Source organism: Heterobasidion irregulare (genome assembly GCF_000320585.1).
Source record: "Heterobasidion irregulare TC 32-1 unplaced genomic scaffold scaffold_12, whole genome shotgun sequence".
In the NCBI taxonomy this organism is placed as follows: domain Eukaryota; kingdom Fungi; phylum Basidiomycota; class Agaricomycetes; order Russulales; family Bondarzewiaceae; genus Heterobasidion; species Heterobasidion irregulare.
The window spans coordinates 1509503-1520927 of NW_009258208.1; the positions used below are offsets into that span (position 1 = coordinate 1509503).

The window sequence follows — 11425 nt, forward strand, 5'->3', positions numbered from 1 at the left end:
TCTTATGGTTCGAACGAGGTAAGAGCTGAATATAGCCTCTGAGAATAGTTGCGAACACTAGCGTATTCTAACTCCGCATGTTCGAATAAGCACACGTATCCTGGCATGAATCGCTTTTGATGCTTACGGTATCCATGTCGCTCACGACCAGATAATTCTCTACAGCATATATACGAACAAGGGAGGGTTGTCACATAAGCGCTCAAACAATTCACTTCACAAAAGTCAAGGAATCTCCATACAACTGGACGGTATTATTAGGACCAGGATATCCCAGTCACGCCTTTCTGCTTTAGGAGTCTGTATTGTATATAAAGGGGTCGTGTCCGAAGGGCAGGTACCTCGCACTTGTGGTAGAGACGAGGTCGCGCTCGTTTGGTACAAGCGCGGGCGGAGACGGTCGGGAAGGATGAGCCTGCGCTCAAATTGGATGAGTGCGGGCAGAGACGGTGATAGACGGCGGCGGCAAGACGAGACGAGGCCGCGCTCGTCTTGTACGAGCGCAGGAAGAGATGGCGAATGACGGCAGCGACGGCAGCAGAATGAGAGGCGGCAGCGACGGCGGCGGGATGAGAGACGAGGTCGTGCTTGTTTAGCACGAGCGCGGTCGGAGGAGGGGCGATGACGAGAGTAAGACAGCCCCGTGCTCGTCTTGTACGAGCACGGGCAGAGGTGGTGGTAGGCAGCAGCAGCAACGAGACAAGACAATACTCGGACGCGCTCGTCTTGTATGAGCACGGGAAGGATGTAGGCGGTGGTGGCGATGACGAGACGAGACGAGACGCTCGGCGGCGCTCGTCTTGTACGAGTGCAGTCGGGTGAGGGGCGGTAGGGAGACATGTCGGCCCGCAATCGACTTGGACGAGCGCGGGCAGAGGTGGATGGCGGTGGCAAGAAAAGACGAGCCGTGTACAAGATGAGCTGGTCCTCGCGCTCTTGAAGAGACTGAGTCGATTGATCCGAGTGTTCCTGTTCGGAATGGAGCTACCCTAGCTAGAGATAGAGGCGATGTTGGAAGGGAATGTCGCCGCAAGATTTCTCAGAGTCGACGACGTTGTCGCTGTTGAGAACGACGGATTCTGGGCGGCGGGCAGAGGAAGTGGGCGGCGGTGAGAGCAAGAGAGAGGAGGCAGCGCCCCGGCTTGTCCAGTCCCAAATTGCCTTTTTTGGGCCTTTCCGTCCGCAGACTTTTTGGACCCCGTGCATCATCCACTGGTGAGTCACTGGTGAGTCGTCGGCAAAATGTCCTTCTTCTGACACCCTGAATATACCTACAAGGTCTGAAATAAGAAACTACAGGGCATCAGAGCAGCCAGGCTTCAAGAAACTGGTCAGAGTCTTCAGAGCTCTCAGATCTCAGTCCTCACGAGCTGCCAGACACTCTTCAGAGATTTCAGGTCTTCTGAAAACCAAATATGTTTATACAGAGTTGTGTGAACACCGTGCGTTAAATGGCTCATTGGTCTCCAAGTTTGCCATATGCTCATTGACATTTCTTCATGACAGAATTTGACTCATTTAATATATGTTTTTCCTTCTGGATCTGCGCTCAAGTGTACTAGACCACATGACATATGCCATTGTGATCATCAGTTGACTACGAACATCATCACCTGGCCAGTGCAGCCCGGAGAAGGTTCCTTCCGCAATTTCTTTCTCTAGACAATCGCCGCCCGGCTGCCGAGCTTGGCTGGCGGGACCTCGATGTGTACCCTCAGTATAGCGACGGGTAACGCAAAGAACCTTGACAAACCCTAGACTCGTATTCGGCGCAAGACGTTGACCAGACCATGTCGCGGCAGTGTCGCGGTGCACCGAGGCCCAACAGGATCGTTACCCCGCAACGGTGTCCGGTGGGCAGCCCTACCCCGCATTACGTGGTCCTTCCCTTCTGGGACCCATATATAAACATCCAAACATCACCTGCTCCCACCTCCCACCCCTCCCCGATTATCATCCTCTCTCTACCATCGTAGTCTTCCTCGTCTCGCTTTGACCTTGTTTCTCGCCCATCCTCCTTCAGACATGGCCGACGTTGTACCCGCCGCTTCTCAGATCGAGATCAACGACGCTATCTTCTGTCAACACTACAAGGAGGTTGTGAGTAATATGTTTCAGCCACAGGGCGAATATGCCCTCTCGTTATATGAGCGCTCGCTGATTCATGCTCTCGAAGTGCGGCGAGTGCAGCGCCGATTTCAGAGAGGAGAATGACACTTTCTTCGGGGTCAGTTGTACCCCTATCTGTGACTAGCATGTGTCTCACACGACTCTGGTCGACCTAGTTTGATCCTATCGACCGTGAAGGTATCGAGGCTCCTGCTGCCACTGTCAACAAGGGTGGTGCCTACCAATGCAAAAAGCATGGCTCTCTCTGTAAGCAATCATCCACATGCCTGCTCCGCTTACTTCCATCTTGCCTCCCGACTTCGCTCCCTCGGTTTTGAGCACTGATGCTGGCATCGCTACCTAGCTTGCAATCAATGTTACGGATGGAAGAAGCAGATAACCAGGGCCAGAACGGCCGCGAAGAAGTCTGGGAAGAAATAGGCCCCTCTGGACTTGCGAAGCTCAGACGTGGGAGACGAACAGAATGATGGCGGCACGATATCCTTGAGACAATTCGTTGCAATGTATGTATGAGTAGAATGTGCTATAGTTCGAAAGTTCTAAATGAACTGCGTGGATGACACGATCTGGCTCGTGGGACCAGGTCGGACTTGCGAGGTGTCCCAATGAAGCACGCCGGGCTTCTATGCCAAGCGTCTGATACGATCCCTTTAATCTCTTGTCTATTAATACAGAAGCGTATCTGTGCTGCGATGGATATGAACGTTGCATATGCTCATATAGCGGCGGAGGATTTAACAATGGGAATGTCCAATAATCTTTCGTTGCACTTGATATACTGCATTGATGCTGTCTTCAATTATTTTTGTACTGTGTCGCTCTGTCTCTCACAAGCATATCGACGTTTATTGTACTGGCCTTTTCGTGATTGTGTCCTTTTCAGCGTTCATTGCAGTCAAGCAGCTAAGTCTACTCGGTCGATCGTCGGAAGCGGATGCTACGTTTCCCGATATCTCCCAAGGCCTACCGTGAATTCCCGTATGTATAATTTCAGGGATTGATTTTATGTTGAGAACTTGGGCGTATCTTCACGGATGCCATACCATAGGAGTTAGAAGTCAGCCTGAGGCCGGCCTTTGCGGCTTGAAGCTTGTGCGTGCAATGCCAACCATTTCGATATTTTTAGATAGCGAGCAGACTCCGGAGGCGCCTGGTCGAAATCTCGTCCCAGTACTCATTCAGCAGTTTCTCCTGGATTTTCCACAGGCCCCACTGTATTCCGTTGTCCAGGAACCGTCGCGGACTGTTAAAATTTGCCATCCATCAGTAGCCTATTCATCTCGACAAATGGACAAATGGCAATACGCAGCAATTCATCGAACCAGTCCCTTCCAAATTTCTTCGCGTATCTGGGCCAGAATTTCACCATCACGACATTGGCGATGATATAAATGGACCTACATATGAATGCCTCTCCATAGTTCTCCATGCAGTCACCGTCTCCAGCTCGTCTGCGTTATGCAGAGATACCAGATTGATCGGCGCAGCGATCTTGAGAGCATGGAGAGAGTTGAAATTGTTTATGTACTCCACGGTACGTGATGTCGAGCTAGTCGGGCGGTCAGCACGGACGTCTGATCCCCAAAAAAGACTCATCCTATCAATCAGCTGCATATATACTCGCAACGAGGAGAAGACGCCCTCCTCTTCCTCGATCTGGGGAATCAAACTCATGTCCGCAACCACCTCCTTGACTGGCCGTGCGGAGGAAGGGGCGAACTTGGGGAGCACATATGGGTCATTGCTGGTGGGGACGATCTTTTCTGGGATGTAAGTCTTCGCTCTTCTTGGCATGGGATGTTCACGGAATGGTTGGATCTACTCAAGGCTCTATGGCGTCACATCTCTGCAGAGTATACATTACTTCACGCAGTACGGGAGCAGGGATCGACGTACATTGAAAGTACTGGTGGGTTGCTGAGACCTTGTTGAGGTTGATAGACATTCTTACGAATGCGGTGTATCAGGTTTCCGTGCTATGGTGCGTTCTCTAGTTCTGCGCGATGGCAACTGTGTAATGCTGCTCTCAAGGACGATGGACACGTTGATCATGGTCTTGAACTTCCATGCCGCATGGCATTATTTCGTCATATCATTCAACGACTCGACAGCTCTTCACAGACCGATATGGAGCCTTGACGTGAGTGCTTGCCGATAAGGGATCGCTGAGATCTGCTTAAGGACCCATATCACACAGCTCGAGAGCATATGCGCAGTTGAGAGACTCCCGTTCACTGATTACGTTCAGCATGCTGAGGGTTCGTCTCGATGCAGGGCTCTGTGATATTCTTGTGTCAGATGTGAGAGTGAAACTATGCATTCTGCGATGGGACTATAGCTGAATGAAACGACTCCAGGTTCTTTGTGATCCGCATTCGAAGGTGTATGTGATGTGTTATGGTGGCCTCTTTTCCACGCATACTGAATTGCTCAGCCTTTAGTTCATCGAGGACTGCATCCAGATTCTGTAGTCGCTATATGGACATTCTATTTCCTGGTTTGTCGCTCACCTCCAGCATGCTTATGAACGAACTGAAAGGTTGGCATTTCTTTGACAGTCTCTTCTCGCGGTAGTGGCATTCGTGACCAGCCTTAGTGAGCCTTGAATTCCCTCTCAGCTCAATATACCTCACCAGAGTTTGCTTTGTAGCCATCACCGTGATTATGTACGTTCTCGCGTATCGGCGTGTACTTCTCACTTTGTTGAAATATCGGAAACTAGCTTCTTGAGCCCTGTTTGGATCACACAAAATAGCAAAAGGATGCAGGTAATTCTCATTGCCATGTCGCGAATGAGTAGACTCTAACCGTCCTCATTGCCTACCTAGTCTCTTACGATCGGCAACGTCGTTAACGGTGCTGTACTCGATGTGCTTATCACTATCGTTCTCTGCACCATTCTGGATCGACATCGCAGTGGCCTGAAGAGGTTCGTGGCATGTCTATCGCAATTTCGCTCAATTGATGGGCTCACACTTCTGTCATAGCACGGACAGCTTGATTAATCGATTGATGACATTCATGATCACGCGTGGAATCGTTACGACGTGAGTGACTCATATCTAGCCATTCTATGACCAGTCTGATGATGTGTCTATCTTCCAGTATCATACAAGGACTTACTTTAATCACTGTTAGGTTATTGCTATATCTATTGAATACAACACTCATCGCCTCTTTCTAGTATCTTGCTTTTCCTTCCAGCTTAATCTGGATAGTGTTCCATCTATCAGCGAGCAAGGGTTCGTGATTCCCGTTTATTCAAAGACCTGTTTCTAATGCAGTCGCTGAATCTAGTCTATGCTAATGCTGTCCTAGCCACGTACGGTCTAAGCACCCCCATTCCACTCTATCAGGCACCTCTAACTGCGGCACAGGTTAAACTCACGCACGCCGCGAAGAGGCGCGGACAGAAAGGGTCGTGATCAGCCCGCTCTTGGCAGTTCCTGGCACGAACCCGACCCAAACGCGCCTGCGACATCGATGACTGTCGCTTTCCAAATTCTACCCGACTTGATTGTGAGTTCCCCAGCCTTGAGTGATCCAACGATCCTTTAACTTTATTCTTGATGTTCCTGCGTTTGCAGAGCAGCACGACGCCCACGCTAGACAACAGCCAGGACGTGATTGGGCATTGAGGGTCACGAGGCAGATGCACAGATCCTCGGCCGCATCGTTTGATTGCGCCTCGTCCTTACTTCATGGAGTAGAATTGCGAAAGCGTCGCTCAGCTCCTCCCATCCTCAAGGGAATCCTGACCGCAGACGCGGATAGGTTCAAGCTCGACCATCAACTGAATCAATCTCTCAATCACCCTGACGATGGGGCGTCCTATGGCCTCATTGCTCACGGGTTGTATTGCTCGTGTCGATATTCTTATGACTGTATGTGCTCGCATGTATCAATTAATCAGCCCCTCATCGTCGAGGATAATTTGAGAGCAACATGGGAACCTGCTATTGATTTGGTTTTCATTGGAGATATCTATGAAGCTGCGGTGATCCTGTCAAGTATCGCTATGGTACTGTGATATGAGATGAGTGTGTACTACTTCTAAAAGAGCTTGGTTCGTCGTAGGTTGTCCGTTTCGTCGTAGTTCCGGGAACTTCGCGCACTTGTGATACGCTGATACCCTGTCCCTAGCAGTCTATCTCCTGAGAGCCTGGAGAACATCGAAAGCGCCATCGTTCCTCTTTTTTTATTTTTTTATTTATATCTATTTTTTTAATTTAAAGCATTTATATCCTGCGTGGCGTAACACTAGTGGCGGCAGAAAATACAAAAGAGTGTAGCCCCGTATACTACGTAGCAAGTTAAGGGCTCAGTTTAGGCCCAGATTATCAGCCTAGCTAAGGCAGGCAATTGGAGAAAGCAGTCAGGTTCATGATATCAGGACATAGTATCTGCTAAACCCCTGGTCCCTCCAGCATATGCCACTTCCAATCATGGACCGGGTGTCAGTGCATGAGCCCCGCCAGATATAGGTTTTGCAGTAGCATTGTGGGTGGTGCGATTGTTCAGGGTGCCTTTACCACCTGTGCACTCATCACCTAGCTTGTTACAACTCTCTAGTACCTTTGATAATGCAGTACACCCCACCTGGGCATTGGTTTTGCATGGATGTGGATAGCAGGAAGGTGGTTATGAGGGGCAGACACTCACCATACCAGCAAGGGGGTTGAGGGCACACATAGCACCCTAGGTGGAGTATAAGGTGCCACAGGCACCACTAGGAGGATGTGTGATTGTTTGGGGTGCTTGACTACCTGTGCACTTATTACCATACAAGTAGTTTAATGACTTTTTGGTCTGAGAGAGGGAAGGGCAGGGTCCCACAAGGGGATGCAACCACAATCCCACCCCCAAGTGACTCCCTAGAAATATGGAGTGTTAATAGGAAAGCTAGCCCCTAGTCATTAGGGAAAAGCTCCATATTAAATTAACCATAGTTAAGCATAAATATAGCTATATTTTTACTAATTACCATTAAGGATTTTTAGCTTACCCCCCCTCTAATCCTAAAATTATAAGATCTAATTAGAGCTAATTAAAGCTAATTTATTATATGGATTTTTGGAAAAATATCAACCAACCCAGTTCTATGGTTTCTCTACTACTACTACACCTCCAATCATAGAGTATGTATAGAGATTACTAATCAATTTAAAGTCACACCTTATTATAAACTTGCCCATTACTAGAATTAAACCAACAACCTTATGCCTGCAGACTCCAGACTAGTGCTCTAAACCACTAAGCCACAAGGTCTAAACTATTTGATTATGGATAATATATTCTAATGAGCTTAGATTAGTATTTTGAATAATTAGATCTAATTAAGGGAGGAGGTTTTTCCAGATATAGGAATGTCAAAGAGTAATAAAGGAGTGTAGCACCTGCAATAGGAAAAAGTGAGGAGAGGAAAAACTCAGGACAGGTAATGAGCTAGCAGTGTCCAAATTAGAAAGGTAATGGTATAGGTGCAAGAAGTGACATGCCATCATTCCTCATTTTAGTGCCTATATGAGGTACCAATAGATTTGCACTTATATTTCTATTGTATCAGGCAGTGCATAGAATTTTAAGAGAAGGTAGCTTCATATAAAAACTATTACAATATCTCCAATGGCAAAGTTGTATAATGTATGTATAGTTTATATTTGTTCAAAAGGCATGGCAGTCATTGTGAGATATAGGATTCTCTGTCCTTGAGGTTATTATATGGCATGTGAGTCTTCATGTTTTTCACTTGTACTATCTAAGATGTTAATAGAGAACATGTCACAGATACAATGCTATACATAATGACATTGCTGCAAAGCATATATTGTTTGACCAACACATCTGGAAAACCACCCCATTGTATTAAGCTCTAATTAGCTATAATTAACACTCTATTATACTAAATTATGAAAGATTAGGATTAGACATTTTTAGCTTACCCCCCCTTCTAAACCTGTTCTAATTAGACATAATTTTCCTAAAATAGGAATTATTAGGATTGATTATAACTTGGAGTTTCGGAAAAATAATAATAAATCAAGCATTACAGTTCTCATAGCCTTCTTATAGAGTCATGTCTATTAGAGCACTAGTTCAATACCTAAACACAGAATATACCTTATAACAAACTTGCCTTTTGCCAGAGTTGAGCCAACAACCTCATGTATGCAAGCACCTGGGACAGATGCTCTAAGCCACTAAGCCACAAGGTCTAATATATGAACTTGGTAATCTAAATAAGTAGACATAATATAGGCAACCTCAACACCTCAAATTTTATTCAACATTTATCTTTCCTCTATCTAATAAATAAACAGGTCAATAAATACCCAAAAAGTCAGGTCTTTCATAAGTTAGTTTAAACACTAGCTAAGAAGATAATAAACCAATGGAAAATCAATAATACACTTTATATAGGGTAAACACAAATTATGGCACTTACACAATTTGGATTTAGAATGTGTAAAACTATGATTGAGTGTAATATTCAATGGGACTCTACTAATATAGACAATGCTACCTGAATTTTCAAATTTGATCAAAAACATGATTATGAATAATCAAGATCCAATAAGAGAGAGGGGTTTTCTGAATAGCCACTAGTGAGGTAGAGGGTGGGGACAAGGGTATATATATGGCATGCCTATATATAAATAAGCACAAGATTGTTGGACATGATCTTAATATGCTTAGTGCACATATTTCCTATATAGGAGGCAAATATATCATTTTGGCACTACATACCAACATGACTATCTTTTCCACAGCCTAATAGCTAGAGGAAAACACCAAGTTTGAGCATCTTCTATATAACAAGGCAATGAACAATATAAATAGTGCTAAAAATTATAGTATTAATAGTGATGACAATTGTGTGCTTTGCAAGATAGTATTGACCACTGTACTAATAGACAAGGTCTATAAGGCTGCATGTAGCATATTCCTAAGTCCAACCCACATATTGTGTCCTATAATGACCAGTAGCAGGCATTGGGTAACAATGACAACCTTAATGATCTTGTGTGCAAGGACAAGGTACCTAGGTCTTTATAGCCTTCTGTAGCAGCTGCCAAGCTACCAACAAAGTGGCTGGGGGCATCAATGCACATTTCTCTCTTTCTATATCCCTTATAAAAGCAGCTGGAAAGTCAGCAAAAGAGCTACAAGATTATGGTATAGGCATATATGAAGGAGAGTAATATGCTGAAATAGTATAGAATGTGCCACATCTTTACCTTCTCACTGATAGAGCAGTAGTATTTACTATTTCCTACTGATAATTAAAGACTTCTTAGTATAGAATTAGTGCTAATATCATGAAATTAGAAACCAATCCAATGCTCACAATGTGTTGCTCCCAATTATGAAATTAGACACTTTTAGATACTATTAACACTTTTAGATACTTTTAGACACTATAAGATATAATCCGGAGCTAATACAAGGGGATGTTTTTCCAGATGTGGGCCTTTTATACTACTTTAGAAAAGGGCGTGAGAATACCATATATGTATCCATAGGTATTCTCTAGGTTATTTCCCTCTCAGAACGACTGCTCTTGCTTCTTTGCTTGTCTCTTTCTGACCAAGAGGACAAGGAGCTCCATGCCCATATGTGAGTCATTTGTAAGGCAGGAAAGGATGCCCACTACAACAGGCTCGTGATACTCAACCAGTGACAGATGGTCCATTGGGAGTGGATGACCAAAAATAATATCTGTACCTTCATGTACTCCTTAAGGTATAAGGCTACCTGGTAATTGTGATGATTATATCGGAATAGACTGCCATTAAGGCCTAATAAGTTGTGATCATAATACAGAGCTTACTAATCAAACTAAAGTCATACCTTATAATAAACTTGTCTATTACCAGAGTTAAATCAATAACCTTATACTTACATAATCTAGACTAGTGGTCTAAACTACTAAGCCACAAGATCTAAATTATTTACCTGGTAACCCAAATATATTGATATAAATAAGGCAATCTCAACATTTCTGATTTTCTTATATATTTATCTTTTATCTATTCTATATATAAAGAAGTCAGTAAATACTCTAAAAATCAGGGCTTTTGATATTTGAATTTGGACACTAGATAATAATATAGTAAACCAATTAAAAATAAAGAATATAGTAAAAACAAGATTATAGCACTTATACAATTTGGATTTGGAATATGTAAAATTATAATTGGGTTGTAGATTCCAATAGGACTGTAGTAGTATAGACAATGCCACCTTTACTTGCAGATTTGATTATAAAGTTGATTATGGATGATATATTCTGATTAGCTTAGATTAGCATTTTGAATAATTAGATCTAATTAAGAGAGGAGGTTTTTCTAGATGGTTGCCTATACATTATCCTTCATTGTAAATGTGGCAATATCAACAAGTGAGTAATGTATCATGTTCTCAACTAATCCTTTCTAGATTGACCCACATTGGTAGCATAAACAACTTGATCAAATAACTTATGAAATTTATAATCATCTAAGAAATTGTCAGTATATGAGCTTTGTATTAATGCAACTGTATAATTAAGATGGCTGAGGTTACTTCTTCACAGAATCCTACAAAGTGCACTACTTGTTACAGTCAGTTCATTATGATGCAACCTTTTCTTGGCACTCATTATCTTCTTTCAATACCTCTCCATGCCTAACAATCCTATTTGGATGGCTTTTTATCTTATCACAAGCAAGAGTTTGTCTCCCTTTTGTCTCCACAGATTGAGTCTTATAATTGACAATTCTTCCATAGTCTATGCCAATGCTATTCTAACTATGTATTAGTTTTCCTTATTTTCTCTACTAAAAAAAATACTGATGCCCTTGTTTGGACAGGTTTAACTCACAGATGCCTACAAGAGCTGTGGACAAGTCAAACACTGAGATCTCCAGTGATATATGGAAATATCATGGCAACAGTTCCCACACAATAGAACCAGTCACATCCTTCACAATCCAGCCCTAGGTTAGGGTAAGTTCTTGAAGCTTAGAGCCACTCAGAAAATATTGACATATGTGTTCATTCCCGTAGAGCAGCACAACAGCCATCACAGATAAGAGCCATGTATGGTGGTGTGTATAGTGAGGTTATAGAAAAAATAACCCAATGTCACTCTATTCTTGTGAGATTCCAGAGAGCCAGTGATTACTGATTTTGTGTTTCAATTTTATTCTGTGACCTTTGTCTATGATCCAAACATTGTGTTTCATTGATGAATATGTCTGTTGGGACTCCGATGTTTTTCTCGGCACAGCGGAGTTGAACGTGCTGTAGCACT

At 43.9% G+C, this 11425-nt stretch overlaps 4 protein-coding genes across 4 annotated transcripts; 3 read left to right on the plus strand and 1 right to left on the minus strand.

Annotated features, from left to right (window-relative positions):
- Nucleotides 1-257: 257 nt before the first annotated feature.
- HETIRDRAFT_455729 (uncharacterized protein) lies at nucleotides 258-840 on the minus strand (the record flags this gene model as incomplete). Its single annotated transcript, XM_009554104.1, has 2 exons — nucleotides 258-651; nucleotides 707-840. 2 exons carry the CDS (start codon nucleotides 838-840, stop codon nucleotides 258-260), a joined length of 528 nt encoding a protein of 175 aa, XP_009552399.1.
- A 1107-nt stretch (nucleotides 841-1947) lies between these two features.
- Nucleotides 1948-2676, plus strand: HETIRDRAFT_412329 (uncharacterized protein). Its single transcript, XM_009554105.1, has 4 exons — nucleotides 1948-2100; nucleotides 2177-2227; nucleotides 2286-2376; nucleotides 2474-2676. The coding sequence occupies exons 1-4, from the start codon at nucleotides 2026-2028 to the stop codon at nucleotides 2548-2550; spliced, it is 294 nt and encodes a 97-aa protein (XP_009552400.1). The 5' UTR covers nucleotides 1948-2025; the 3' UTR covers nucleotides 2551-2676.
- A 1126-nt stretch (nucleotides 2677-3802) lies between these two features.
- Nucleotides 3803-5768, plus strand: HETIRDRAFT_430548 (uncharacterized protein; the record flags this gene model as incomplete). The annotated part of the gene is made up of 14 exons (XM_009554106.1): nucleotides 3803-3900; nucleotides 3958-4039; nucleotides 4098-4111; nucleotides 4162-4270; nucleotides 4565-4627; nucleotides 4689-4725; nucleotides 4781-4796; nucleotides 4853-4898; nucleotides 4959-5059; nucleotides 5118-5177; nucleotides 5335-5372; nucleotides 5428-5452; nucleotides 5508-5649; nucleotides 5718-5768. 14 exons carry the CDS (start codon nucleotides 3803-3805, stop codon nucleotides 5766-5768), a joined length of 882 nt encoding a protein of 293 aa, XP_009552401.1.
- Nucleotides 5769-10793: 5025 nt separating this feature from the next.
- Nucleotides 10794-11112, plus strand: HETIRDRAFT_162949 (uncharacterized protein; the record flags this gene model as incomplete). Its single annotated transcript, XM_009554107.1, has 3 exons — nucleotides 10794-10842; nucleotides 10900-10924; nucleotides 10983-11112. The coding sequence occupies 3 exons, from the start codon at nucleotides 10794-10796 to the stop codon at nucleotides 11110-11112; spliced, it is 204 nt and encodes a 67-aa protein (XP_009552402.1).
- Nucleotides 11113-11425: the final 313 nt, after the last annotated feature.